Raw genomic sequence first — 27,472 nt, forward strand, 5'->3', positions numbered from 1 at the left:
CATTCTGGGACAGGCCAGACTTAGCTGGATACGTTAGCCAGATAGTGCCAGTATTCAATGTTATCCGGCTAAGTTATCTGGATATGTTTAGGACTGCCTCGGAGCAGCCCTAAAGTTATCTGGGTTTGTGTAACTGGATAGGTTTAATCTTAACCGGCTATATTCAAAATCTGGCAAGTTAAATACCAAAAAAGCCCCCAAAACTGCCAGGCCAGTAGGTCCAATCTCCTACCTTCCAAAATAAGTAAAAACGATGTCAGTTCTTAGCACCTGATGCCCCCCCCCCCCCAAGTCCCCTAAAAGAACTAAAACAAGTTGCAGGTAATAGCATCGAGGAGCCTCCCCTCAATATGCCACATGGTCTCTGGGTCCCCTCCTGAGTTCCACCTTCTCTTAACCCCTACCCCAAACCTCCCAACCCCCAAGGCTGCCAGGAACGTTGCACATTCCTACCACTCCCTGCCTTGCTCTGAGAGTCAGTATATTACAGGGTGATTGCTATTGGCAATGCTGGACACCACTGGGGGAGGGGAAATCTGGCAAGCTTCCCTGGTACTGTGGCCTGCAACTTAGTTTAGTTCTCATAGGGAGCTTGGAAGGAGGGGGCTGTCAGGCGCTATGGCCCAACATTTTTATTTAGTTTGAGGATTAGGGTGGCAGGAGATAAGGCCTATTAGCCTGGAAGTTTGATTTCTCTTTTAATTTATGGGTACTTAATATGCTAGATATTAAATCTAGCCAATTAAGATTAAAGTTATCCAGGTATACATACCTGGATAACTTTAAACCTACCAACAAAACAAGGAAAAAGAAAAAAAAATTTTCACGAAGTTGTGCTCAAAAATTTTTTTGCAAAATAAGACTGACCGTATCGGCAAGCCTGACGACAAACCCCTTAGATGATTCAACAGGGGTTGTCCGGACTTCTCGTCATTTACAGTCAACCTATATCAATTTGATTTTTACAATATTTTTCAGATTTTTTTAAATGTTTTTAATGTTTCAAATAGTTTCTTCTTAAGAAGAAACTATTTGAAACATTGAAGAAATAATGTTTCAAATAGTTTCTTAAGAAGAAACTATTTGAAACATTAAAAACATTTTAAAAAATCTGAAAAATATTGTAAAAATCAAATTGATATAGGTTGACTGTAAATGACGAGAAGTCCGGACAACCCCTGTTGAATCATCTAAGGGGTTTGTCGTCAGGCTTGCCGATACGGTCAGTCTTATTTTGCAAAAAATTTTTTGAAAAAATTTTTTGAGCACAACTTCGTGAAAATTTTTGTTTCTTTTTCCTTGTTTTGTTGGTGATTTAATTGAATGGAAAACAATTAGCTCTTTTTTGTATACTTTAAACCTAACCAGTTATATTCAAATATAGCCAGTTAGGTTTAAAGTTATCTGAGTAAACTTACCCAGATAACCTTAACCACATTTATTTAAAGGAAGAAGTGACCCACTGAATATCTGTAACAAATTAGCCAGCTGGATAACTTGTCTGCTTGCCGGCTTATTGAAAATGGACCCAAGAGCTCATTAGTCAAATGTCATTTGTTGTCACATAGAAGTGCAAATGTGACCGCAGAAAAAGACCATTACGGCCGATCTTGTCTGCCCATCCAGGCCAACTATTCAGCTTTACAATCCCTACCACTCTCCCAGAGAACCTGTGCTTATTCCATGCTTTCTTGAATTCAGAAGCTGTTCTTGTCTCTACCACCTCCACAGAGAGGCTGGCACCTAGCTAGTTATGCCTGAGATGTCTTTTAGAAGTGTAATAAAAGAAAAACAGCTACATTTTTAATTGAGGCATTTCATAATTATGTATTATTGAAAATATGTTATAGGTGCAATTATAACTTCTCTGAAAAAAGTTCACAATGAGCATGATCCACAGAGATGCATGCAATCTTAGAGGTTGATTTTAAAAGTGTTGCTCATACAAAAATACCCACATATGCACCTATGTGGACCGCGCATGAGCAATATGGATTTTAAAAGCTGCAATGTACGTGCTTATGTACCTGTGCATGTGCCAAAAATAAGCGGGTGGAAAAGGGGCGAGGAATGGGCATTCCAGGGTGGGACCAACACTTATGCACCTAACTCCGTATTTTAAAACCAGAGTCCATGGCATGCATCAGCTTGTTAGCCACATTACTACTGCTCCTGATGAGAAGCAAGTCTAGAGATCTATAGTCTGTAGTTTTAGGGCTTACAGGACAGGGTGAGGTGTCCAGGTCATCTGGGGGATGTGCAGGATGAAGAACCAGAGAGGTCTGAAAACCTTGATATTGATTGGGCAAACTGGTGGACTAATTGTAAAAACTGAGAATGTCCCTCACACAAGCATGTATTAAAATCCACTTACATACATGTGTTAAAGCCGGCAAAGTCCTATAGAAGATACACAAAGCAGGTCTGCATGAGTACCTTCTTAAAATTAGGAGCACACTTATGCATGGTAGGTGTATTTTAAATCATACATGTGCACGTGTGCACATGATTTAAAATTCCAGTGTATATCCACTTGCACACCGATACATGCGTGTATGGCTGCATGTGCGCTCATTTTAAAATTGACCTGACACTGCACCAGTTTCAACTTTTGTACAATCATAAAACATAATTAAGTTTTTCAAAACATAATTAACAACAGTATCCCAAATAAAAACAAATTGGATATATATCTTGAAAATCTGAAAATCAGCCAGATTCTGGATTTCATAAAGTGAGGAACAATCAGATTCTAGGATTTGTTGAAAATGAGGAATTTAAGGGTGATCTATTTCCCAAAAATTGTCTCTGGACTCTTTTAGAATTATTTTATTGATACTTAATTAAATGCTTAAGGACATTAAATTGGTCTTTACCTCCTATTATAATGACTTTTTATTTTTCAATTCTGTGCTTAATGATGAAGGGTTTAAGACATCTCAGAATACCCAAATTCTTAAAACCTCAATCCTTCTTTCCCACCTTGCCTTTCTCCCCCGCCCCCATCCTGGGATTGGTTGTACACTTTTTCATCTATTATCTGGAGACTTCCTCCAATTCGTTTTGCCTAGGTCCATGTTATTGGTAGCATTACAATTAGATCAGAATTTTATAGCACAAAAGTTTTCCAGTGTAAAGATAAATAATTTCTAGGTAACCAGGTTAAAAACAATTTCCTGATGTTTTGAGGATGAATCAAGATGGGCAAAATTATTTTATGACTATAGGGCAGGATGAGGTAGGGAGAGGCACTTAATTTGTATTAAGATAACCAGCAAAATGATATATAAAGATCATTCATATATTTTCTGTGAACCTGGTCAGCTTAATATCTTACATCAGGAAGAGAAGACGCTTCCTTTACCAGTTCTCTGTACTGGAAGTCTAGGGTGTGTTAACTGGGCTACAGAACATACTTAATGTTAAATGACTTAATGTTAATGACTCCTACATCGCTCTAAGCTTCAACAGCAAGAGGTAATGGAAAAAAGGATTTGCACTCATAAAGAGGGGAGTAGCTGGCTTGTTACGGCGGTTACTACCCCAAACCAAATATGCCTGATACTTCACTTTCAATGCATATACAGCATAGCTCTCTGCTTCAATGACAGGGGAGAAGAATAACTGATACTTCACACATCCAGCAGAGCTCTCTGCTACAACGGCAAAGGAGAAGAAAAAGGGTTCGCACTCAAAACGCGGGGAGTAGCTGGCTTGTTACGGCAGTTACTACCCCAAACCAAATGTGCCTGATACTTCACTTTCCATGCATATCCAGCATGGTTCTCTCCTGCATCGGCATGGGAGAAAGACTGATACATCACGCATTTCCAGCATAGCTCTCTGCTTCAAGGGCAGGGGGAAAAAAAAAAAAACAAAACAAAAAACTGATGCTTCACGCATATCCTGCATAGCTTCAACGACAGGGGTGAAGAAAAAAAAGGATTCGCAATCACAAAGCGAGGAGTAGCTGGCTTGTTACGGCGGTTACTACCCCAACCAAATGTGCCTGATACTTCACTTTCAATGCATATCCAGCATGGCTCTCTGCTTCTACAGCAGGGGAGAAGAAAAAAAAAAAAAAAAAACCAACAAGAGCTGTACAACATAGTCTAGGTAAAACAAATAAGCATGGGTGTAGCTTGCTTATCGCGGCGGTTACTGCCCCTACTACCCCTAACTAATCAAGCTAGATATTTCACTTGCATGCAGCTCCATCACTGCTCTCTACATTAATGGTGGGGGTGGAACGGGAATAGAACAAGGAGCTAAGAGTAACAGATAAGAATGAGAGAAAAAATGTGTGAGGCTTGCTGGGCAGACTGGATGGGCCATTCGGTCTTCTTCTGCCGTCATTTCTATAAGAGCATGTACTGTTTCATACTGCAGGATGAATCCATTTCTCTCTTCTTTTTGCTTCCTTAGGTTTCTCAGCTTTTTTCTCGAGGTCTTTCTATTTGAGGAACAATATTGCTTCTTTTTTTCTATTGAATATTTCAACCTTGTTCCTTGTTTGATATTTGTAAATTTACTTTTCTGATATTTGAAAAATATAGACATCTAAAATTCAAATCCAAAACTAAATTAAATCTGCCGCTACAATCTACATTTCTCTGTTTTAGACTGAATCATGCAGTATTCGTTGCCTCCTCCCGGGGGCACTCTTACACCATGTCACCATCAGAAAAAGCCTATTATAGCAGCAAGACATGTTATACCCTGCCAACAGGCCAGAAACGTAATCCAACCAGAGACAATAATGAACATTGCTAAAGTCCTGGAATTGTGTTTCTTATTGTCTGTCTGTACTTTGTAATTATATTGCACTGTTTTTTTTATTACAATTATATATGTTTTCTCTCTGCATATTTCAGCCACTTTATGTATTTCTCTGGTGACAATTTTAAATTGTCATATCAATAAAGTTTCTTTTTGTTAGTTCTTTGCTTGTGTATATAGCCAGGTCCTGTATCTTTCTTTGCAATCAGAACTTAACGAAATAATATAGGGGCCGTGTTAGACCTCTTAGAAACAGTTGAAATAAAGGTTAGCAGATGAACTGTAGGTGAGAGCTTTTCACTGGACTAACTTAATGCATTTGTGTCAAGCTTCTGAGATCTCTGCAACTTTTCTCAGGTCAGTGCCAAATGATCCACAGACATCAGAGCCTACAGACAAGTCAGAGGGCTTAGCAGTACCATGTAGGGTACTGAGGTGGTACCCAGCAGACCTTAAAAGCTAGCAGAAAGGCAGTATACAGTTCTCAAATATTTGTTTCCATTGTGAATGTCTTCCCTTATAATAATTAGCATAATTCTACCCAGTTCGTTGATCAATGGGACAAATCGCGCAAGAACCTTGAGTACAGTATGAAGGTAGGTAGACAGGAGAGCTGGAGTCACTCTCTCCTCACTCACCCGCACAGTCCCTTCCGGAAGGTCCACCTCTGCAGCCAGCTTCTCTCGGGTGAACATATCTGGGTAGTGAACTCGTCTGAACACTGAAAGAAGGGATATTAAAGGTGCAATATTAAACACAGGTAACGTACACTGTGCTTGTGACTAGCACACTAGGAGCCTCCCCCTCTGATCAAGTCCTTTATGGTTGCTGCGGTCGTTTTAAGTGGATCGTGCTCTTACGTTCCGCGGGCACTCTCTCCCTTTCTGAGTATGCGAGTGGGAGCGCAGTACCTTTCTCCAGTGCGCCGGACTGCTCCTGGCTGAAGACCGTCCGGTTGCGGTGCTGCGTGCTTAGGCGTGGGGAGCTGGAACCGTCCTGGGAATAATCTGGCAGGGGGATGTCGCATGGGGTCTTGAGAGTTTCTTCTCCTGTGGACATGAGAGGAAGGAGTTTCGTATCTGATGGCCATTCATCCTGATGGATGGACTCCAAACTTTCCTTCCAAACAAAGCAATTGGAAGGATAGTCCACTGCAAGCATGCAACACAGGGGCTCCAGGTCCCAAGGAGCAGGCAGAATTAGTCTGGATTTCACAACTCTTTCTCGGTAAAGACAAATTTGGAAATGAGTTGGAGAAAGCAGGAATGGCTCACTTATTCCTCTCCAAAGGAGCCTAAAACGCCACAGCTGGAACCCCTTAGCGCACTGCGCTGCCATCAAACCAAAGATCAGCCAACTTTTCGTATCGTAGTAGGCTTCAACACCTAAGAATCTACCCACATTTACATTTTCACTAAGGACGTGCATTCATTTGAAACAACATGTGAAATTGTAATGACATATCGCATTGTTTCAATTCGTCTTTAAAACAAAACGAAAATTGTTTTCGTTAATTTCATTAAAAAAGAAAAAAATTGTCAATAATGTCAATAATCCCAGGGGCCTCCCCATTGCTCCTGTCGCACTTCTTTCACCGTCGGAACTGGCGCCGACAGACCGAGGCCAGCACTATTGCTGTTCTAGAAACTGGGGCCTGCCTGAGCAGGGAAGAGTGGGTGAGGGAGTTTGGGCTGCGGATTCCACATGTTGTTTTGTTTCGTTGTTGCTTTTAAAGGAATGAAACAAACAAAATAGAAAAAAATCTAAATAAAAGAAACAACGAAACCAAAAAAAATGTCTATGCGCTCCCCAGGAGAGCTGTAAAAAGTCACCACTGTCCGCTGGCTCCCAGTTAAACAATGGAACATTTTCAAACTGGAGTCTGTGGGATCTGGGTGGTCTTGCTTCTCCCTATTTATTTATTTATTTATTTAATATATATTTCTATACCGGACTTCACGAATAGAAATTCACATCAGGCCGGTTTACATGGAACTTGGGGGAAAAACAAGTGTAACCAAGAACAAGAAGGCTGAATCAAGCAAAGTTACATAAAACAGGGGCATTGAACTTGGTTTTGTAGTTTTGTGCCCCTGTTAGTCTTTACATCCTGACTGTTCCCTCCCTTTTTAACATTTTTTTAAAATTTCTTTTGATGATATTCCGCTTTTCAGACACTTCAAAGCGGATTACATTCCTCTTCTTGCTGTCCCTGCTTAGGGTAGCTGTCTCCTCTCGCCTATGCTTTTTGCTTTTATTGTCTCTATACTCTGGAATAAATTATTGATCTGAGGTTTAATTTCTTCAAACAAATCTGCTTTGCCATTTATTTTTTTAATCCCCCCCCCTTTTTTTTTTTTTTGCCTACCGTGTACTGCCGCTATTTTATTTATTTTCTGTAAAACAGCCTGGTTAAAGAGCCATATAAATACTGAAAATAATTAGAAACCCTCAAAGATCGCTTTTTTCATGTAGGGCTTGCACTAGAACTTCAGGTCAGCTTCAACAAGAAGCAACTTAATAAATATTCTGTAGTAGTAACAGACTCCCAAAACGTATGTAATGTTTTAATGGATGTATGGTTGTCTCCTTAAAGCGCAACAATCTTTTTATATGGGCAGAAGCCCGGGATGGTCCGTGTGCATGGACGGGGTGAGTCCAGTGGCTATAAGAGCCTGGCTAACTGAAGCCCCTGTTTAAAAACCTTGCATGCAGTCTCCTTCCGTTGAATGCCCTTAAAGAAAGCTCCTCCCCGATGTATTCAGTTAGTCCAATTAAAAAAAAAAAAGTATCACCTGTAACTTGATTGTTGACCCTCATTTCTGCATATGCGGGCAGGCTAAGGCGGCAATGAAAAGATCGCTTTTCCCCTGACCGGGCAGGGCGAGGCTTTGACTGCGAAGTCTTTTGGACGCTTGCTCTTCCCATAGCGCCTTGGCTGCCATTGGTTGACGCCAATGCCGGAAGAGAAGAAGGCAATGCCCATAACCCGGGCTCTCCAGCTCTTGACAGCTTGAGATCAGCTTTATTATTCTCTCTCTTTATTCCGGATTATTATATAATGGGGGGGGGGAGCAATGACCCCCCCCCATTATATAATAGCAGCTTCTGGCTGCTATTGCTGTCTGTGCTGTCCAAGTCCTCCCTGCACCCTGACTGCAGAGTCCTTAAATCAGCAGCCTTCCTGCTGCCTCTTTGGTGATTATTCATAGATCTGGTTTGTGGTTTGTTTGGTTTTTTTTTTTTTTTTGGGGGGGGGGGGGGATTGTCTTAGTACATTTTATTTCACAATCTCTGTTTTTAAACTCTTCTTCCCCGAGTGCAGTCCGTGCTGCCAGCCTGGGGAATCCTGCAGAGGATCAGCCCAGGAGCTGGAGTTCGGGAGAGCAGCTTGAAAAAGCTGAATATGCCCTCGGCAATGAAAAATGGATTAAAATGAAAAGATTTTGTTTGTTTTAACTACTGACCAAGGGACCCATTTAATAAAGTTTTTCTCCCATTCTGTGTCTGTGGGAAAAATGCTTAAAGGACCACGTAATTAGCTAGATCAAAAGAATTGCTAGAACCGCAGGGAATAAGATTGGAAACATTTTTTAGCATTTAGGAAGAAAATAAAAACGTGGTTATTTGAATTTGGAAAAGCGGAGTACTTGGTTTATATTTGTTTGATATGATATTTTTATGACTGATTTTATGTTTTATTTTGATGTAACTTATATATCACTGTTTTTGTAATGTGTTTTTCTAATTTTTTTTTGTACTCTGTTCTGCCCAGACTAGAGTTAAAAGAATTGATAAACAAATAAAATAAATAAATGTTCTTAGCAGGTATGGAAGGGGGTCTTGTATGTCCATTTTATTCTGAAAACCTTCTACTGAATTGTGGAAATGTTCTCTAACTGTAGACTATCCTAGCGCCTCATCCCCTGCACAGAAGACACTTTTCCCTTGAATTTAAAGCACATTGGTCCTGGGGTAGGAGCAAGTGCACTAGCCATGCAGAAAAACACTGGGACACACTGAGAAAATCAAAACTACAAGTATAGAGTTTATTATTATTTATAAACTATTTTGCATTGCATTATGAACTGTATTTTGTATTGAATTTATTGATTTTTTTTAATAAATTGTTTTTTTTTCTGTACCTTTGCAATATCTTGCAAGGCACCTTAGGTAATTCTCTTTAATTGGTAAATGGGGTGGGGGGGTGGGGAAGAGAGAGAAGTTCAACCAGAAACTGAATTAGCTTGCAGTGGGGGTGAGAGGAGGGAAATGGAGATCACTGGCAACCGGTTACACATGTCACTTAAAAAGCTGACTGCTTGGGCAGCCCAGTGGCAGTGCTGGGTTCGATTTCTGGCTCAGGTTTTTCACTTCCTGGATCAGCCGGAGCTGGAGGATGCTGCAGAGGCAGTGTTCACAGCCCTAGGAGGAAGGATGTGAGGAGTCATAGTTGGTGTGCATTTTGGAACCATGATGGCTAGAGCCCTTGTCCATAGCCCCCCCCCCCCCCCCCCCCCCAGCCGAAGACCATCGGTGCAATGCTTGGACTAAAGTAAGTTGATAAAGGGGTAGTTTCAAATAGGGGCAAGAAATCCCCAAGTAGTGGCGAATGAAGGCTGATGGTGCCAGGATCCCAGTTATGGTTCTGATTGAGCTAGAAGCTCATAGGAGCAGGAGAAAACTGCTGGGGCAAAAATAAAAAGCTACTTGTGGGATTCAGGCTTTGGACCAGCATACACAGTTTTCCTGTATATATAGGAGACGAATATGGCCAAGTTTCCTGCTCATGTTTCCTCTTGTGTATAAATCTTTTACGCAGTACATACATGCCTGATGAAGCCACCTAGTGAATATGTACAGCGTCTATATTTTGTCTATTTAGAAAAATACTGCAAGTAAGATATCAATTTTTTAAATATTTGAAATTAGCTGTTTTAAAATGGCTGTTGTATGTGTGGCAGCCAAAAGGGCAACTGCCAAACCACAGCACCATTGTCTGATGCTGGTTTCTGAAATGACGGTGCAGAAGGAAACAGGAACACACTCATGAAGCTGAAAGCCGGGGCCAGCTGGGGGAAAGAAAAAGACGAGGATGCTGGAGTAGTGGGGTGGAGAGTAGATGCTGGATGGGGGTGGATAAAGAGAGGAGGATACTGGGGTGGGGAGCATAGGCTAGTTTGCCCGGAGTGCCTAATACCCTCATACCAGCCCAGCATGTGCATGATATATTTGCCTAATCATTGTGGATACCCAGAAAACCTGACCGATTAGGTAATCCCCCAAAAACCAGGATGAGAATGAGGAACTCTCCTGGAGACAAATGAATTTTGATTAGAAACCCAGAAACTCCTGGTCAGATCCGCAGAGCTCCACAATGAGCAGCCAGCTCCATGTTCATCTGGACAAGTTGAGCCCGTGCTGGATTTGCCCCACTGCCTCTGAGGACCTGTAGTTTCTTGTAAGATAGTCCATAGAGCTAGTGAGATGATCACCTGGAGCCAGGTGATCACCCTCTCTAGCAGTGCCAGCCTCGGCCTGAGAATGACTGATCTGAGAGGATTGTGCTGTGTTATGCCCTTAGCATGATACATCCAAGCCTTCTCCCAAGCCCTGACCATCTGTCAGGGAGCTGTTCCTTCTCAGTGGGAAGTATTGGTAACAGTTTGCTCAGCCAGTTGGGTTATTAATCGAAAGTTAAAATATTTTTCAGCTGTCCATGAACATTCTTTTTACTATTTAATTATTTTTCAATTGTTATCTTCTAACATGCTTTAGAGAGATTTAAGTTTTAGCCTGCCAATTTAATTGATTAGCAGTAGACTGCTATCTCTTAACATTTTATAGCTAGTTAACTTGCAATTAGTTAATTTGATAAATATGATTCCAGAAGTATAAATGAGCAAATAATTGCAGTTGCCATCTTAGTCCTTTTGGAGATGTAGAATTCAGAACACTTATCCATAATAAATGCTGCTTTGAACCTTACTGGCTGTGCATGCGAAGTGCTGCTAAATCTCTCGGATTTGCCATGTGTGATTAAACTGTTTTCCCACTGAGGCCATAAAACGCTTAGGAAACCAGCGGCGCGCACAGAGGCTATGACCATTTACACCTGGATAAACTAAGGCACAGGGAAATGAGATGACTTTTCCAAAGTCACACATAAAATTTGTTGGAGTACCCAAAGGGAGAGGAGAGGTAGGGGTGTGTGTGTGTGTGTGTGTGTGTGTGTGTGTGTGTCTGTAAGAACATAAGATGTGCTATGCTGAGTCAGACCAAAGGTTCACTAAGCCCCACACGCTGTCTCCAACAGAAGCCAAGCCAGATCACAAGTACCTGGCAGTGCCCTGTAGGGGGTATTTGGGTGTAGCTGTAGGAGCTAGGAGGTATTTAGGAGTGGGGGACATGCATATGTGTCTGAAGGTACATGTATGTGGGGAGTATGTGTATATGTGTTTGTAGGAGGTGGGGTATGGAGTTAGGGAATAAGAAGCATTCTAACCCTAGCCCTCCCCCAATATTTTCCAATATCCCACCTGGCACTGGAAGATCAATGATGCAGTCAAGGGCAGCTGGCAATTTCAGGTCTGCCTGCAGGTTCCTCAGGACCCGGTTGATAGAGGAGACCTACAAAAAAAGAAGAGGCAGCACATGCAAGAGAGGATACAGACTGATCAATCAGTAACCTGGCAGCATTGGGTCCTAGCAATACAAGGGATGAGGGTGAACTGATAGGGAAGGGCAATAAACAGACTGAAAAGGACAGGACTCTTACAGTAACACAGTCAGGAATCTGATCCTTTACTTAGATCATATATTACCATTTGTGAGTAAAGCCTAGTGATTGCAAATTTTAATCACTGAGATCTTTGGAAAAATGATGCTGTGGTACAGTGATATCAAATCTATGGAGCTAGCATAATAAATATCACTTAAGACATGACCAATTTTACTGGTACTTGGGAATTGCAGTTCTCCATCAAATTCTTTGGAGTTGTGATAATCTTTGTCAGACCAACATAAAAATAATGTGGAGATGATGTTGTGCATGGGTTCTCAAGATAACACAGGTTTAGAGCCAGGCTGGTGGCGCAGTGGCAAGTGCCATGCAGAGGACCTGAGTTCAACTCCCAGGCGAAGTCTTCTGCTTCCTGGGCCAGAGCTTGGGATGTTCACAGCTTGAACAGAGAGGGAGTGGCAGCCATTGTTCAATGATGACAGTTAGTGGCTGGACTTAGGGTTTGCATTAGTTGGGCTCTGGAGGAAACTGTGGTTTGAGGCCCCTGGCCAAGGGCTCTTGCTACCATGGCAGAACTTGACTGAGTTGGGAATGAAGATCTAAAAATAGGGGGAAGAAACCCAAGATAATTGTGAATGGCTCCAGGTTCTCAGTCCTGAGTTGGAAAGGATCAAGAGGAAACTGCTAAATTAAAAAAAACCAACCTATGTAGTCTTTCTTCAGACCTCCCAATAAGGGATCTACATGTTCTTGGAAGGTCATTCATATACAGCATCAGTTTCTGAAGAAGTCTCATGTTGGGCCAAAAAATGATCTAGCCAGTGAAAGATCCAGTTTTCAGGGAGACCACAACCAGAACCCTCACCTCCTAATTCAAAATGAATGGCGCCCATTGCTGATGTGGCACCATGGAGCTCTCAGGCTGCTGGCTGCATGAATGGAGACCTCAGCTCTCTGGCATCAGAATGAATGCTCCGCTGTGGTTCAGACTAATGAATAAGGTGAGTAAGACTCCAGGTGAGCAAGCTCTAATATTCAGGATGAAAAACCCAGGGGGGATCAGTTTGGAAGAGGCAGTCTTTGGAAGGTGACACAATCTTCTCACCTAGAATGGATAGGCAGACGCTGAGCATGGTGTTGAAAGCCATTCTCTTCCACCCTTTTTAATTCCTTCCCTCACCCCCACCAAGCAAAGCTGACTAACTTAGGGGACTGGTAGAGATACACATAACCTCTCAACTCCAGGCATGTCAAACCCAGAGAAATAAACAGGACATTTGAATACGTCTCTTGATTTCAGTGTCCGCACTTACACTTGGGATCTTGTCCCCTGCGCAGACCCCTTCAGACAGAAGCTTCCCTCGGATCTCCCAGGCAAAGATGGATGGGTGCTTCCACTTTAGCTGTGCAATTTTTGCCACTACTTTGGGGGTGGCTAGGCGAGGCCTGCTTCCCCCTATTGCCTTGGGTTCCACAAATCCTGTCTGGTAAAATCGGCCTAGGATTTTGCTCACACAGCCGTTGGAAACCTGGGTGAGAGAGAGAGAAAGAGAGACTGATGTATGTAAACAATGCTCGGGGAGGAAAGGGAAGGTTGCATATTCCATGGGTTTACAATGGTTTTTTCAGTTATGGGATAGCATTATAAAGTAGGATATGATATGTGATATCTGAGCATATAATTTCCCTTTATTGCATGCAACTGCAAAGGAAGAGATTTTTATATGTTAACTGCTTTCATAAACTTCAGTTTGTCATAGTGCTTTACAAAGAGAAGGTAGAGAGAGAGAGAAAGTTGCAGCCTTCCACACATCCCTGTATCTGAAAGCCCTTTTTATTCACAGCCTTCTGTGTGCCCTTGTAGCAGCTTGAAGAGTGTTGAAGGGAGACTGAAGCCAGGTCAGTGGGAAGACATGAGTGAGGCGAACTGTTGCAGGTTAGAGTCGGAATTCCACAGACTGCAATGGCATCCGTATCTCATGATGATATCTGTCTCGTTACAAATATAAGGAAAGAAATCATATGTGTGAAGCACCATGAAGTGAAAACATGTCCATTCTTTGGAAGACATTTTGATTTTCATCCCCCTACGGAATGACGGTATATAAAAATGTCTAAATAAATAAATACCTCTTAACCTATTTTTAAATGGAACCTAGCTGTTGGCACTAATCATTAAAAGGAGAGAGAGGATTTTTTTAAAACAAGATTATTGGGGAGAACTGAAAGTTGCTCTGGAATGCATGGTTCAGACTAGGGTATCTTCAAAAGATGCTGTTAAAACAGAAAAGTAAGAATTTCGTAATAGAAAGAAGGTAGTAAAAGTCGAGATTGTTCAGGTAGATTTAAATGAAGAATAGTCAAATAAGAGTGTCTCAGAATTGCCTGAATCAACTGCTAACAACAAGCAGGAATTGATTAGGGATAAACAGCATGGATTTACTTGTCTATATGTAAAGAGCAGGAGTCTGAAACATAGGATTAGACAGTTAGAATGTATGACACCTTATGAAGATAAAGCTATAAGAGGCAGCTCAGAGCCAGGGTGCAAAGAGGATAACTAATGGAACACAGTGATACCAGGATACAAAATATATTGAAATGACAGAACAGATCAAATTGGGGGTGGAAAGGCAGTATATGTTTTTTTATTTTCCACTTTTCACACTTTTTTCAGCACTTCAAAGTGGATTACATTCAGATACTGTAGGTATTTCCCTATCCCCAGATGGCTTACAATCTAAGTTAAGGATAGCATGGAGTCAAAATAGGGTAAAAATTAAACAGGAAACAAACCGCATTCTGGAATCTCTATGGATAAAAATTCCATATGCGATGAGGAAGAGTATAAAAATAGGAGTATACTATCACCTACCTGACCAAGATTATGAAGCAGACTGAAAAATGCTAATAGAGATTAGACATGCTAATAATAAGAATGTGGAATTTCAAAACTGATTGGGTGAACATCTCATCATGGCATGTAGGTGAGGTGACACTTTTAGATGCCATAAACAATGGCTTCATAGAACAGCTAGTCCTGTAACATATGGAAAGGGGAACTGCATTAGAATTAGTTGTTAATGAATTTCCAGACCTGGTGCAAGGGGAAACTGTTGTGGGGGTCTTTGGTAATATAATGCAATCAAATTTGATATAATCATCAAAGAGAGAATATTAAGCAAAAATATTGCAGTAGCATTCTACTTCAAACAGGGTCATCAATAGAATGAGAAAATTAGTTATGAAGAAACTAAAAGAGGTATTTGCAAAGGTTACAAATGTATAAGAGGCATGGAGATTTTTTTAAAATACCATTTTGGAAACCCATATAAAATGTATTCCATTAAAAAAGTCAATGATGATGTGAAAGAGATTATTAAAACCAAAAAGGCATCTTCTAAAAAAAATGGAAAGCAAGTTCAAATGAGGAGACTAAGAATGTGCTTGGACATGTAGATGTAAAACATTAATAAGGTGCACAAAAGAAGAATTTGAGAAGAAGTTTGCCACAAAGGCAAAAACTAATACTGTAATAAAAACTTTTTCAAGTACATCCAAAGCAAGAAGCCTGCAGGGTAGTAAGTTGGCTCACTAGAGGTCTGGTAGGCTGATGTAGCCAAATACACCTGTCTGCCTATACGTCAACACACATTTTCTGTGCACAAAACTTGCTGCCAAGAATTTTACGCAGAAAACATTTACGTACCTAAATGGGAGTACTACTTAGCACCCTCACATGGAAATCCCATACAAATTATAGCATTAAGCAGTCCTTCCCGATGCAGAGAGACTACATCTGGCCAGTGCACCCTTTTCAGCACTGGAAACTTAACTCCCACATCAGAGCTGGAGTTAAGTTTCCAGTGCTACTATGAAAAAGGAAAAAATAAAAAGTCAGGAACACTCCGGGAATATCTGGCGCAGTTCGCTGTTACTTAGCCAGATAAGTATTTTATCAAAATTAGTCAATATTTATCTGGTTAAGTGGCGGCGGCTTTCCCCATGGCCTGACAGTCATGCCTCCCCCCTTTTGTGAGTTAAAATGTGTGTTTGGCCTGTGCAGAACACGCATTTTAAAGTTTCTGCACATTTTTAAACTCCTGATGCATTTGCCAGACATTTAGACAATTATGGCCATCAAATAAGAAGTTGCTGGAAATTCCTTCTCCTAAAATGGTGAGATTAAATATAACACAAAACCACGTGTTTTCTGTGGCAGGGCCACATCTCTGGAATTCCATGCTGGACTTCCTATGGGACATTTCTGATGTGAAGAACTTTAAAACAGCCTTAAAAACCATTTAATTTAAACAGGCGTTCTACTGAAGGATAACAGAGGATGTTGCCTCAATCATTTACATGAATGAGATTTTAAACTCTGATGTAATCCAAGCCTTTCAGACTCTTTTGTAAAAAAAAAAAAAAAAAAAGTTCGTTTCCCAATGCTGAACGTCCGTATATTACATTTCCTGTATTTTCCGCCTTTGAATATTTTATTATGTAAACGGCCTTGGGGATTTTTTGGTAGAGTGAGGGATACAAGCTTTTTAAAGTAAATAAATAAATTAGCTTAGTGCATCAGGATTTAAAGAATTATTTTAGGCTGAGCATGAAAACCTTGGGCTGAAATCAAGTGCACAATGTTTTAACGCTCATCTGTCTGCACCGGCAAGTGAGCGTTAAAGGGGGTGCCAAGAATGCTCTGCTTTGATCATTACTGAAGAGGATGTTGGGTGAGGGGGGAAATACTAAAACCAGAACCATTCTTTGATAGTAATAAATCAGAGGAAGTGAAGTAAATCACTGTCAAAGTGGAGGGATGTATTAGAGCAACTTGACAGGCCGAATGGCAACAAATCTCAGGACCTAAAGGTGTTCACCCCAGAGTTCTGAAAGAATTAAATATGGAATTACAGGTCTGCTCCTGTCAATCTGTAACGTATTATTAAAGCCTGAAGACTGGAGGGTGGCCAGTGCAGTGCCAGTTTTTAGAAAAGGCTAAAGGGGTGATCTGGGAAACTACAGGCCAGTAAGCCTGACATCAATGTTGGGCAAAATGGAAGAAAGTATAATTAAGAACAGAATTACTGAATATATGGATAAGTATGGCTTAATGGGAAAATGCCAAAATGATGATGACAAAGGGAAGTCATTCCTTACCAAACTATTAGAATTATTTGAAGGTGTAAATGAACACATAGATAAGGGTGAGCAGGTCAACATAGCATTCCTGGATTTTCAAAAGGTATTTGGTAGACTCCCACATGAAAAACTCCTCAGGAAATTACAAAAGGTCATGGGATAGGAGGAAATGTCTTATCGTCAATTGGTCATTACCCTTCTCTTTTTTATTACAAATTTGTCCATATAACACTTGTAAGGGTAAATAAAGTAGTAGACACATTTTCAAGGGCTAAACAGAAACAAAATAAGCTAATGCTAGGAGAACCTTTCCAGAGCTAACAGAGTCTCCTTCCTCTCAGACCTGCAGTTTCACTAGAAACCCCACTGTTGTGTACAGCAGCAATCTCCTGTGGTTTGAAAATCCTCTGCAATACTGCATTCAGTGCACTTCTGTGACCAGCCACTAAGTGCTGCTATACAAGCAACACTTCTCATCCCTCTTACCCAATGCCTTCCAACCTACCTGGGACCCAATGTTAGCAACCATGCATGCAAACTGTGCCCTGAAATTCAATACACAGTTTCTTAACACCCGCGCTCAAAAAATGTTAACTCCTGATTCAGTAATGCAATGGTAAGCTAATATATCGGGAGTTAAAAAAAAGTGTGCTGACTTGAAATTGTGCGTCACAAATCCACCTTAAAATGAGATCACAAGACTTTTGCACAGGCTAAGCTAACATTTTAAGCTGGGAAGGAGAGTGATTTGTGTGCAGAAATTATCCTTTGTACACAAATCGGGTTTTCTGCACATATATCCCTCACCACAAACTCTGCTTTTTGCCCCATAGACTAACCTTGGCCACAACAGGCACTTTACTCCGCCTCTGAGCAGGAGTTAGATCTTAAATGCTGACAAGACCTGGGTTAAACTTGTGCATCTCTTTGCATTGGGGATTAATAGCTAGGGCTTTCATTATCATGGGATGCACAGGTTTTATTAACTGATTTTCTGCATGCTAAACTCCTCGCTGCATTGAGTGTAAAATATGTGTAAAAAACTGCAGGTAAAACTGTGCTAGAGGGGTGAGGCAAAGCTAGGAATTGAATCCTGATTTCTACTTGGCAAGGCATTCATTTCTAGGCCATCTGCTAGTCCATAGTCATAACATGCTTTACCGGACCAGGCAAAGACTGGATATGAAGCAGTGACCCGAAGTGGGTGACTGTAGGGCACTGCTGACCTTACTCATTTTCCTACCTGCAAAATGCGGGAGATGTCACTGGCTCGGACCCCACTGGATGCCAGCTCTATAATCCTCTTCCTTTTACAAGAGGGTAGGGGGCGGCCGTTCACAAACACTCCTCCCAGCTGGTTCACGGAGCTCAGCCCTGAAGAAGTGACAGAAATGTCACAGTCCAATTTGCCACAAGGGGAGCAGCCATTAGAGCATTAAGCACAGGGTTGAAAATGATACTCTCAGCAGAGGGTGAAATTCTTGGCACCCACAAGGTAAGAGTGCAGAAGTGTACAGGTTTCAACTGAATTACCAAAGGCAAATATGTAACTTTGGATTTCCAAGCTCAATTTCTGCTTTCCGGGCCTTCCGGGACTGGGGTTGCTGCAGAGGTAAAATTCACGGTCTTGGAGAGAGTCTTGGTCCTTGCTCAATGGTGACCTCTACTGGCTGGAACTAAGATGCACATGTACCACAGGTCTGGAGAGAATTGGAGTCTCTGGTTTCTGATCAAGAACCATCACTACAATGAGTGGGCTGGAGAAGGCTACCAAAATAGGGGAAACACCTTAGTGAAGGCTCATGGGGGGCCACTGCTCAAAATGCTGGTTCCAATCGGGCTGGAAGCTAAAGGGGAGAAACGTCCAGGACAAAAATATAAATAAATTGTAACTGGTTTGCTGTTAATTTGGCAGGGAAAAGGCATTGTTAGTCTGAATGCTGCACAGCGAGAGTGCTTGATGCTCTCTGCTTGTTCAGCACCTGGTTTCCCAGTGGATCTGCACGATGTCCTTCCCTCAGACACTTGTCTTATGCAAACACACTTGAATGTATATGTAAATGCATTTGAAAAATAATTAATTAACCCAATGTTGTGCCAGAAGACAGAAAGAGCTGTTATGATTTGCCTGGAACCGCACTCAGGATTTTGGAAATAAAACTTCTATTTTTTTGTGGCAGATTGAGGGTAGATTCTGCTGCAAGAATGTGGCACATTTACAGTGGAAAATGTACTCATAAACTGACAGTTAAACAGTAAAAAATCATTGTGCATGGAAAGATGGCATTTCTTTTATGAAATGGATTTTGAAAATCTTCTTAACTATTTATTTTCTCAGATCCTAATTATTCATAGAAGACAAATAATGGAATTTTGCATCTTGTTAAACTGATCATGGTAACTCTGCCGGCTCAGTATGGGGCCAATTGTCAGAAGGATCAAAATAGATAGATCCCTCGGGGCGAAACATGCCCCTGATGCCCTACAGAATCTATCCTCATCTGCTATAAAAAAAAGAACTTTGGGTGGTTAGATTTAGCTGCTCAAAAAAGGGCCTGCCCTGGAGGCATTCCTGGGGTTGAGGGAGGACTTAACACCCTACCCCCAAGTGCACACATTGCAGGCCTAAAACTCAAAAGCTATGTTTTAGTTTACTATCGATCTAGGATAATTTTGAGCTGCAGCTTAGCTGGCTAAGTCAGGAACCCTGCTATTTCTATGAGTGCTAAATGTGCCCGAATAATAAGTGCAAAGATGAGGAGCTGACCTCCTGCCATTTAATAAGTGCAAGGAGTTGGGATTAAGCTCCTTTTGTATTAGAAGCATAGGGGGTCAGAGGCTGAGATCCCCCTGTTTAATAAATACAGGGACTGGCCTACTGCTGTAAAGCAGGAGTAAGGACTGAGCTATGGTGGAGTCCTGCTTCCTGTGCCTCACTATCAGCAAGTCCCTAGCGATGCAGGAGTTTGAATGGTACATTCCTTACCTTGGTGTGTCATCTTAGGAGGGCCATGCAAGGAACTGTCAGTCTATAGAAGAGAAGTGCACAATTCCCTTTATTAATAAGCATCAGTAACTCCCCTCTTTTCATGTCAACCACATTGTTTTAGATAATTCAGATGGACATTTAATGCACACAAAAGCATTAGGATACACTGTGTTTGTTCCGCTTTCTATTTCACTCTTGGGGAAAAACCGAATGGGGAGAGAGAGGGAATGGAGACAAGGCAGAGATGACACAGACCAGGAATGGGAGAGGAAACAAAGCAGGCAGAAGGGGGCAGTGGTGGAAGGAGCAAACATGTATAGAAAAAGAGGAAATAGGAGGAGAGAGTGAGCAGACCAAGGGAAAAAGGAGAGAACTAGAAAGGAAACAGAGCAAATGAATGGAGTGTGAGTTTTCCAGCTTTCTGACTCATAGTCTTGTTCTTCACACACTGGTTGCATGTCTTCCACAAGCAGAACTTGTTCCATTCAGCATCTCTGGTTACAAATTTCACAAAGTAAGGCAACATAGAATCTTCAGTAATTTTAGCGCTGACTTCATGGTCAGCATTGTTGGGCAACACTATCCATCACCTTCCCTTACCAAACCCATCATGTTTGCTAAATTGTACAGTTAAGAACATAGAATAAGTGAATTGTCCAAAAGGGAACAGAGGGCTTAGAATGTGCATGGATATGCTTCTGGTTGGCCAGGCAGTTGAATCATGGTATCTAAAAAAAAAAAAAAGAATCTAGATAGAACCATACAGTAACATGATAGGAACTAGTCCAGGATGCTGGGAACACAAAGGTATTTAGACTAAATGTATGGTTAATAATACAACCCAGAGTCAGCAACCTATTGCCCTACCTTAGGAACCCAATAAAATATTATTTTAAAGAATTAATAAAAATAATCATATGAGGAACCATCCTAAAAAGACGCCTAAGGTATCAACTACATTAATTCCTTTGAAAACCCAACCTGAAGGTATAACTCAAGAAATGAAGCCATACAATCCAGGTGGGGGCACCAACCTAATAATGAACCTGAAAAATTAGCCTGGGACTATGAACCAATCTTAGAAATCAACTTAAAGAACCACAAAATCTTCACCTGAAATGAGAAATTTAAGGAGTCAACTGAAAAAAAATCATACTGAGATCCTAGCTTTAGGAATCCAGTTTTTTGGAATATCCTAAGAAACCAAATTAAGAAATCAGCCTTAGGCTATCAACTTAAGAAACAAATCAATGCAATAAACCCTAGGAGTTTGTATAAACACATCAGACTAATGATGAATCAGTTCACCCAAGAAAGCAACCTTAGAAGCCAGCATTAGGAATAAGTAAAAGAGCCAAGCACAAAGAACCAACCCAATAAAATAAGTCAACTCTAAGAATCTACCCAAGGAACTAGTCTTAGAACCTGCTTGAAACACAAAATAAATGGTAAACTCAAGGATCTAATCCAGTGAATCATCTTAAAAATGATATCTGAAGAACCAACATTGAGCCAGTATCAAACAAAGAATCCACTTGAGGAACTAGCATTATAATCCACCTGAGGAGCCAACCTAAGGAATCAACTCAAGAAACAACACTCCCACAGACATTAAATAGGAAAATACACAGGCCCCTTAGTGAAAGGAAAATACTACTTAAACAGGAGTGTGGGCCTGATTCACTATGGCTGGACACTTGTGTTCTTTTCTTCCCCCAACGTAACACCACTCCTTTTTTCCCCATAGGTAATTGTCAGCGCAAAAGAGCAGCCTAATGGTTAGAGCAGTGGACTGAGAGCTAGGGAAGTTAAAGTTTCAAATCCTACTTCTCCCACCAATGCTTCTTGGGAGAGTCACTTTACCCTCTGCTGCCTCAGGTATAAACTTAGTTCCCTGCCATACATGGTTTATAATCTATCTCCTGTACCTGACTGTAATCCACCTTAAGCCCGATGCAGTACACTACACTCAGCCTAGTGCATAGCTTGCTAGAGAGTTGGACACACTTCAGTAACTCCCCATGCAATAATGGGATTAGTGTGTCCAAAATATGCATCCAAACCAGCGCAAAGCTAATAGCGCTCATCACATGTAAATGCTATTAGCTATTACCCTGATGCAAAAAAACACTGTGCGCCCGAAGCACACATTTTAACATGCAAAAATTAATGCCAGCCCAGAGCTGGTGTTAAGCCTTCATGCTCTCCATTTGCCACAAAAAAGCCCCAAATACTGCTTTTCTGTGGCTCCTCCTACTTAGTATCAACCCGATACTAAATAGGAGGAACCACAGGAAGCAGCATGAAAAAAAAAAATCTTGTCGGCGGTCAGGTTAGGAAAACGGCTGCTTAATTTACGAGCGTCCGTTTTCTTAACCTGTGGCTTTGCGCGGGTTAGGAAAACGGATGCTCATTAATTGAGCGTCCGTTTTCCTAACCGACTCACAGCCACATCCCCTGGGCGCCTGATGCCATGGATGCACTAGGGATGCACAATTTATCCCTAGCGCATCCTTTTTAGTGCAGCAACTCATTTATACACGGCATTGGGTGTCCAGGAAAGGGGGATGTGCATGCGCCCGTTTTGGACTCTCATTTTTTTCACACTTGGTATCGCATCAGCCTGCTTGAGCTTGGATTTGGAAACACAAATCATTAAATCTATGCAAAACAGCCACATCCTTTTACCAGCACTGAAGGTGAGCAGTATTCAAAAGCCAATTTTACGTGGATAAACCCAAATAAAGAAAAAAAAAAAAGAAAATTTCCTTCTCGGTTTCTGTGGGGGGGGAAAAAAGCTTAGTGAATCAGACCCTAACTGTAATACTGCGGCTTTATGGAAAAACAGAAACAAAAAATTCCCTCCAAGCTGAGAAATTCAGGTCATGATGTCCTAAAGTAAATCTCCTTTAGAGAACAGGCTAGTGGCCAAAATATGCTCTTTAAAAAAAACTCTCTTTATAAAACATAAATAAATATTGACTATCCAATGGCTTGTTTAAAGACAGACTCTTGTATGTGCTCCTCCCCTGTTTGACCAACCAAAAATAACAATATGGGAAAATATGCGGCAGCAGTTCCAAATATTTGGGGGTTTTTATGTTATGCACCTGTCCAATTAAATATCTAAAATGAACTGCTATATTTAGGGTGACCCTATAGCTCCATGTTTTGTTATTTATGTTTATCTGTAATCCATCAAGAATGGATGTCCAGTGATTTGGAGGAATAGAAATCTTTAAATAAATAAAGGGAGACCAACTGAGCCAGTTGTGGTTTTACTGCATTACATGAAAGGAGATCTAGACCTGTTTTTCTTAGGGACCTCAATAGGAAAATCAAAACTGCATCTTCCCAGTACAAAATAGGGTAAAAACAGGACTACTTCAGCTTACCCCTGGACATGGTGCTATAAGGTCACCTTATTACATTAATGCATTTTCATTTATTGCAGGGCTTGAGTGGTGAACATAGGAAATATTGTTTGCACAGCATTATACTTGGAATCCTCTGTTAGTTTTATTGCTCTTTTGCTTCTCCCCTTTATGTATGTATGGTGATCCTAAACAAACCCTTTCCCATGATGCATAATTCCCCCCACCCCCCTTCTAGAATCTAGGTGTTAACGATGTCAACTTGTCTTATGGAATACTATGCCACAGCAAATAAGGATTCGGTAGGATGTTAAGACCTTCAGGGAAGCATTGAAAACTTGGCTCTTCCAGCAGGAATTTGAAATTTAAATAGATGTACCAACAGAGTTATATTGAATAACCTAGATGTGCAATTAGCAGCTGTTATGTCAGGATGTATATCTCAATTATATGTTAGCACTGATATTTTAACTATGTATTTTGTAAACTACTGTGGACTTTCTGGAGACTGCGGTATATAAAAGTTTTTAAATAAATACATAAAGTTTTTAAATATAAAGAGACTCCTCACATAAGGAAACTTTGTGAGTGGAGTTAGGCAAAGGAAGGGAATTCATTTCTCCCTTCAATTTTTCTAAAGAAGAAAGGGGTTACAGAGAAATAATCCACTGTTTTAGAGGGAGGTGTACCCCTCCCCCTCCAATTAAAGTCCGTCACACTCCAGGAGACTTGGGGGAGTTGATATTTTAAGAGGTAAGCAAATGTGTAACCTCATCATTAATCATGACTGGACACCAGAAGATGTCTTCAAAAGATGTTCCCCACCCTTCCTAAACACACACACACACACAAATCACACTAATCCCTATGCCACCATTTAATTTACTGGATGATGATAGCACTAATTACAGCAGACCCTCTTTATGAAAAAGATCTGGAAGCCAACATATTTTTTTCTTGCTAGAAAGAGAGCTTCCTATAGCAGAACTTGAGTACTATATATTGTATATAAAGTACTTTGAGGGACAACCTTTCAGCATGCTCTAGCTGAGATTTGTTATAAAGGACTTTGTTATGATAGAAGAAGCACTCCTTTGCCTATGGTAGTTACTTTTCACCAGAAACTGCCATGCAGTGTATAAGCTATTGTACTTGACCATCCATCTCAGAGATGGCTGCATGCATATTTCCAGAGTGCTGTGATGGTCAAGTACATTTGCATTTTATCTAGAGGCCCTCAGAGTGTGGATGCAAATAATAGGTAGACCTGCAAACGTGTGTCTGTTACACTGAGTGTCAATTCAATTTTAGTGACAACATAATGTTTTCGGTGTACTTCATATTTCAGTATTTTATGCTGCCCAGCAACACAAGACAGGATACAGAATTAAAAATATAAAAACAGCAAAAACAAAGCCGGTAAAAACAGCTATTGAAATAACTATTGGCTGGTGGAAAGGTTCATTCAGAAATGAAAATGTTTGCAGCCCTGCTCAGAAGGCAGTCAGCGAAAGAAAGACCCTGAACCCCCAGGCAGGGATTTCTCTGTGTGGTGCCCCATCAGCAGCAGTTTTGTCCCAGAAAGAAAAAGTGGAATTCCATTTTTCCTGTGCCATTTAATGGAGAAAGGCTGAAATCACATTTTGAAAATCCCTTCTAAAAATCCCTGTGGCAAGTGAATGGTAATTTTGTCCAAAAACATTGCACCTGTAGAAACTTAGCTGAAGTAAATAACCCTGGAAAGCAACCACTGATGTGAAATGGTAGAAACCAAACGAGCTAATTTTAACTGAATCTGATTTTTAAAAAAAGTATAAATAAATAAAGTGAACCATTTCACCCCTGGATATTCTTCAGTTTTGCATTACGTTGCCTTAAGGATATTAGAAGCTAAAATATGAAACCTATAAGAAGAGACATTACCTTATTTCAAGAAGAGAAACTGAAGTATCTGAAGTTCCCACAGCAGCTTCAGTCTGGAGGTCTGGCCTAGTGGTTAGCGGAACTACACCATTTCACATCAGTGGTTGCTTTCCAGGGTTATTTACTTCAGCTAAGTTTCTACAGGTGCAATGTTTTTGAACAAAATTACCATTCACTTGCCACAGGGATTTTTAGAAGGGATTTTCAAAATGTGATTTCAGCCTTTCTCCATTAAATGGCACAGGAATGGCACTAGGTCTGGCCTAGTGTTTAGCGGAACTACACCAATATACCAGAGGAACTTGGCAATATATACTGCCCAACTTTATTACATATGCAATTTTATAAATTTAAATACATATATCATATACATCCAGCTATGTGAGGACATGTATAGTGGTTAGCGGAGCAGGCAAACACCCAGGAAGCCAGGCTTCAAATCATACTGCTGCTGCTACTTTTAACCTTAGGCAAGTCACTTCACTCTCCCTTGCCTCAAATATAAACTTAGACTGCAAACCCTCTGGGGACAGGCAAACACCCACTGTACCTCACTTGTAACTTGCTTGAAAGGAAAGTCAAATCTCTTCTTTAAAGCAATGGAATTAAAAGTTCCCCGTGAAACTGTTATGTGACAAAGAAACGGAACGGAAGGCAAAAATTAAAATGACATCCAGACAGTTAAGCAGGTCACAAAAAATCAAATAAACGGAGCCGAAGCCAAGTTTCAGAGCAGTGGCAGCCAGCACTGTCTCTAAGCTTACCGTGGTTCTTTCAGTTTTTTGTTTTTTTTGGCTGTTTACTGCAGAAAGTGCTCCTCGTGCACCCAACGATTTAGGAGGCTGGAAAAGTCTCAGGTTGGATGTAATGCGGCATCAGGCGCCCAGGGATGTCTTATAGGGGGTGATATCATGGGTCAAAGACAAAAAGGAGGGGGCGTGGCCTGCGAGCAACCAATGCCCTCTCTTACTTGTGTAGTATTGTAAGGATTTAAAAGTACATAGAGAAAAAAAAATAGCCAACAAAAATGATGCTCCTTGTAGCACGTTTCAGGTTCAAGGCTGGCATTGCTTTTAGAACATCTGCTTGCCATTTTTACAGGCTCCTTGTCGTTTTCATTCCAGCAGAATGCAATCTCACCTTGTGCCTTTTATTCCTATGCAATGAGTAATGTGAGAACCCCACCCAAAGAGGAAAGGGGTTGTGAAGCAAACCTAGACGCTTCGGTGGGTCAAGCATGCAGAGGGAGATTTTCTGGAGAGCACCATCTATGTGTTTATTTCTGCATTCGGCTTATAATGCAGTGATTTTGTTTCTAGCTGGGCGTCGAAATGGCAAAATACTTAAGCGCACAGAAGGCGACTCCCTTCCCCGAGGTCCAGCTCCTGCAGAAGTCTGGCTCTGTAAATGGGCCATTTCTAGCCATTGCCATTTCCCCCCATTTTACAGGAATCTGCCCTTTAGCCAGGTTACGTTTTTTTAAGGAAAGCCTGCAGGATAAAGACATCAGCATGTGTCCCTCTTACTCTGCTGCACATAAGGACTGGATCCTGCATCTCGGGTGGACCCTCTTCTCAGTTCGTGCTGCCTTTATAAAAAAAAAAAAAAAAAAAGGGGTAAAAGTCCTTGTCAGGTAGCAAAAGGAATCCATTTCTTTACAGGACAGTGCCTTTCAGCTCTGGGACACGGTCTGCTACGTTTGTCTTACTTCCCATTTTTCTCGCTTGTTTCATCACTTGTGTTACGCTTTTATTTGTATTGTTATTTGGCTGTTCTTTTGGAGGAAAAGCATGACATGATGGGGCCTCTGCAAAGCTCACTGTTGCATGCCTACAGCCGGGATCCCAGTTGAAAGGCTCAGAGCCCCTGTATCCGGGGGAAAGCGAGGCGCTCGTTTCAGCACCAGGCGTGTGTGGACAGCACTAACCCAAGGCAGCAGCTTCTGCAGCCGCTTGGGGAGCCTCATCCTTCCCGCCAACCAGTCCGAGGCATCACTCAGCAGCCTCACCTCTGACCATCTACCTCAAGGTCATCTAGTCTGCAGACATCTCAGAAGCTCGTTTAGTTCTCATCTTTAGCTTCTGAAGCACAGGCAAACCTGCAGCTCCGGGCGATCACGTGATCTCAGCATCCTCCGTAAAAACGGACTTGATGGACCTACCAACTTCAAACGACTTTCTGTATGTTTTTCAGAACAAACAGGAAAAAAAAAATCTGTTGCAAACACAGCTGCCATATGGTAAAGTGCTTTTGATTAAATCATAAATCCAGCCTATATTCTGTTTTATTACATTTTTTTTCCTGCATTGTACAAATAGAAGCCAGGGTGGTAGGTGGCCCACTGAGGCCTGCATTTGTGAAAATAGAGACGGGGAACTTTACCCAGATGTCCCTCCGCCTGGACTGCAGATAAAATATGTTGTAAACGTTTCAAACAAAATATTTGAAGAGCAAATATTAGCAAATGAAAATCCATACAAGCCTGCTTCCATGGCCTGTTTAATGACTAATTGGCCATCA

The 27,472-nt window shown here is 41.2% G+C and overlaps 1 protein-coding gene across 1 annotated transcript in view; it reads right to left on the bottom strand.

Moving 5' to 3' along the window:
- Positions 1-27,472, bottom strand: part of LOC115099039 (paired box protein Pax-4-like) — a 71,193-nt gene that overhangs the window by 12,788 nt on the left and 30,933 nt on the right. The window contains exons 2-6 of the mRNA XM_029616301.1: positions 17,910-18,073; positions 12,835-13,050; positions 11,319-11,409; positions 5,691-5,828; positions 5,418-5,500 (exon numbers count right to left, since the gene is read on the bottom strand). Coding sequence (XP_029472161.1) covers positions 5,418-5,500; positions 5,691-5,828; positions 11,319-11,409; positions 12,835-13,050; positions 17,910-18,073 — 692 coding nt within the window. The remainder of the gene's footprint in view (positions 1-5,417; positions 5,501-5,690; positions 5,829-11,318; positions 11,410-12,834; positions 13,051-17,909; positions 18,074-27,472) is intronic.

This window comes from Rhinatrema bivittatum, chromosome 9, assembly GCF_901001135.1.
Source record: "Rhinatrema bivittatum chromosome 9, aRhiBiv1.1, whole genome shotgun sequence".
Taxonomy (NCBI): domain Eukaryota; kingdom Metazoa; phylum Chordata; class Amphibia; order Gymnophiona; family Rhinatrematidae; genus Rhinatrema; species Rhinatrema bivittatum.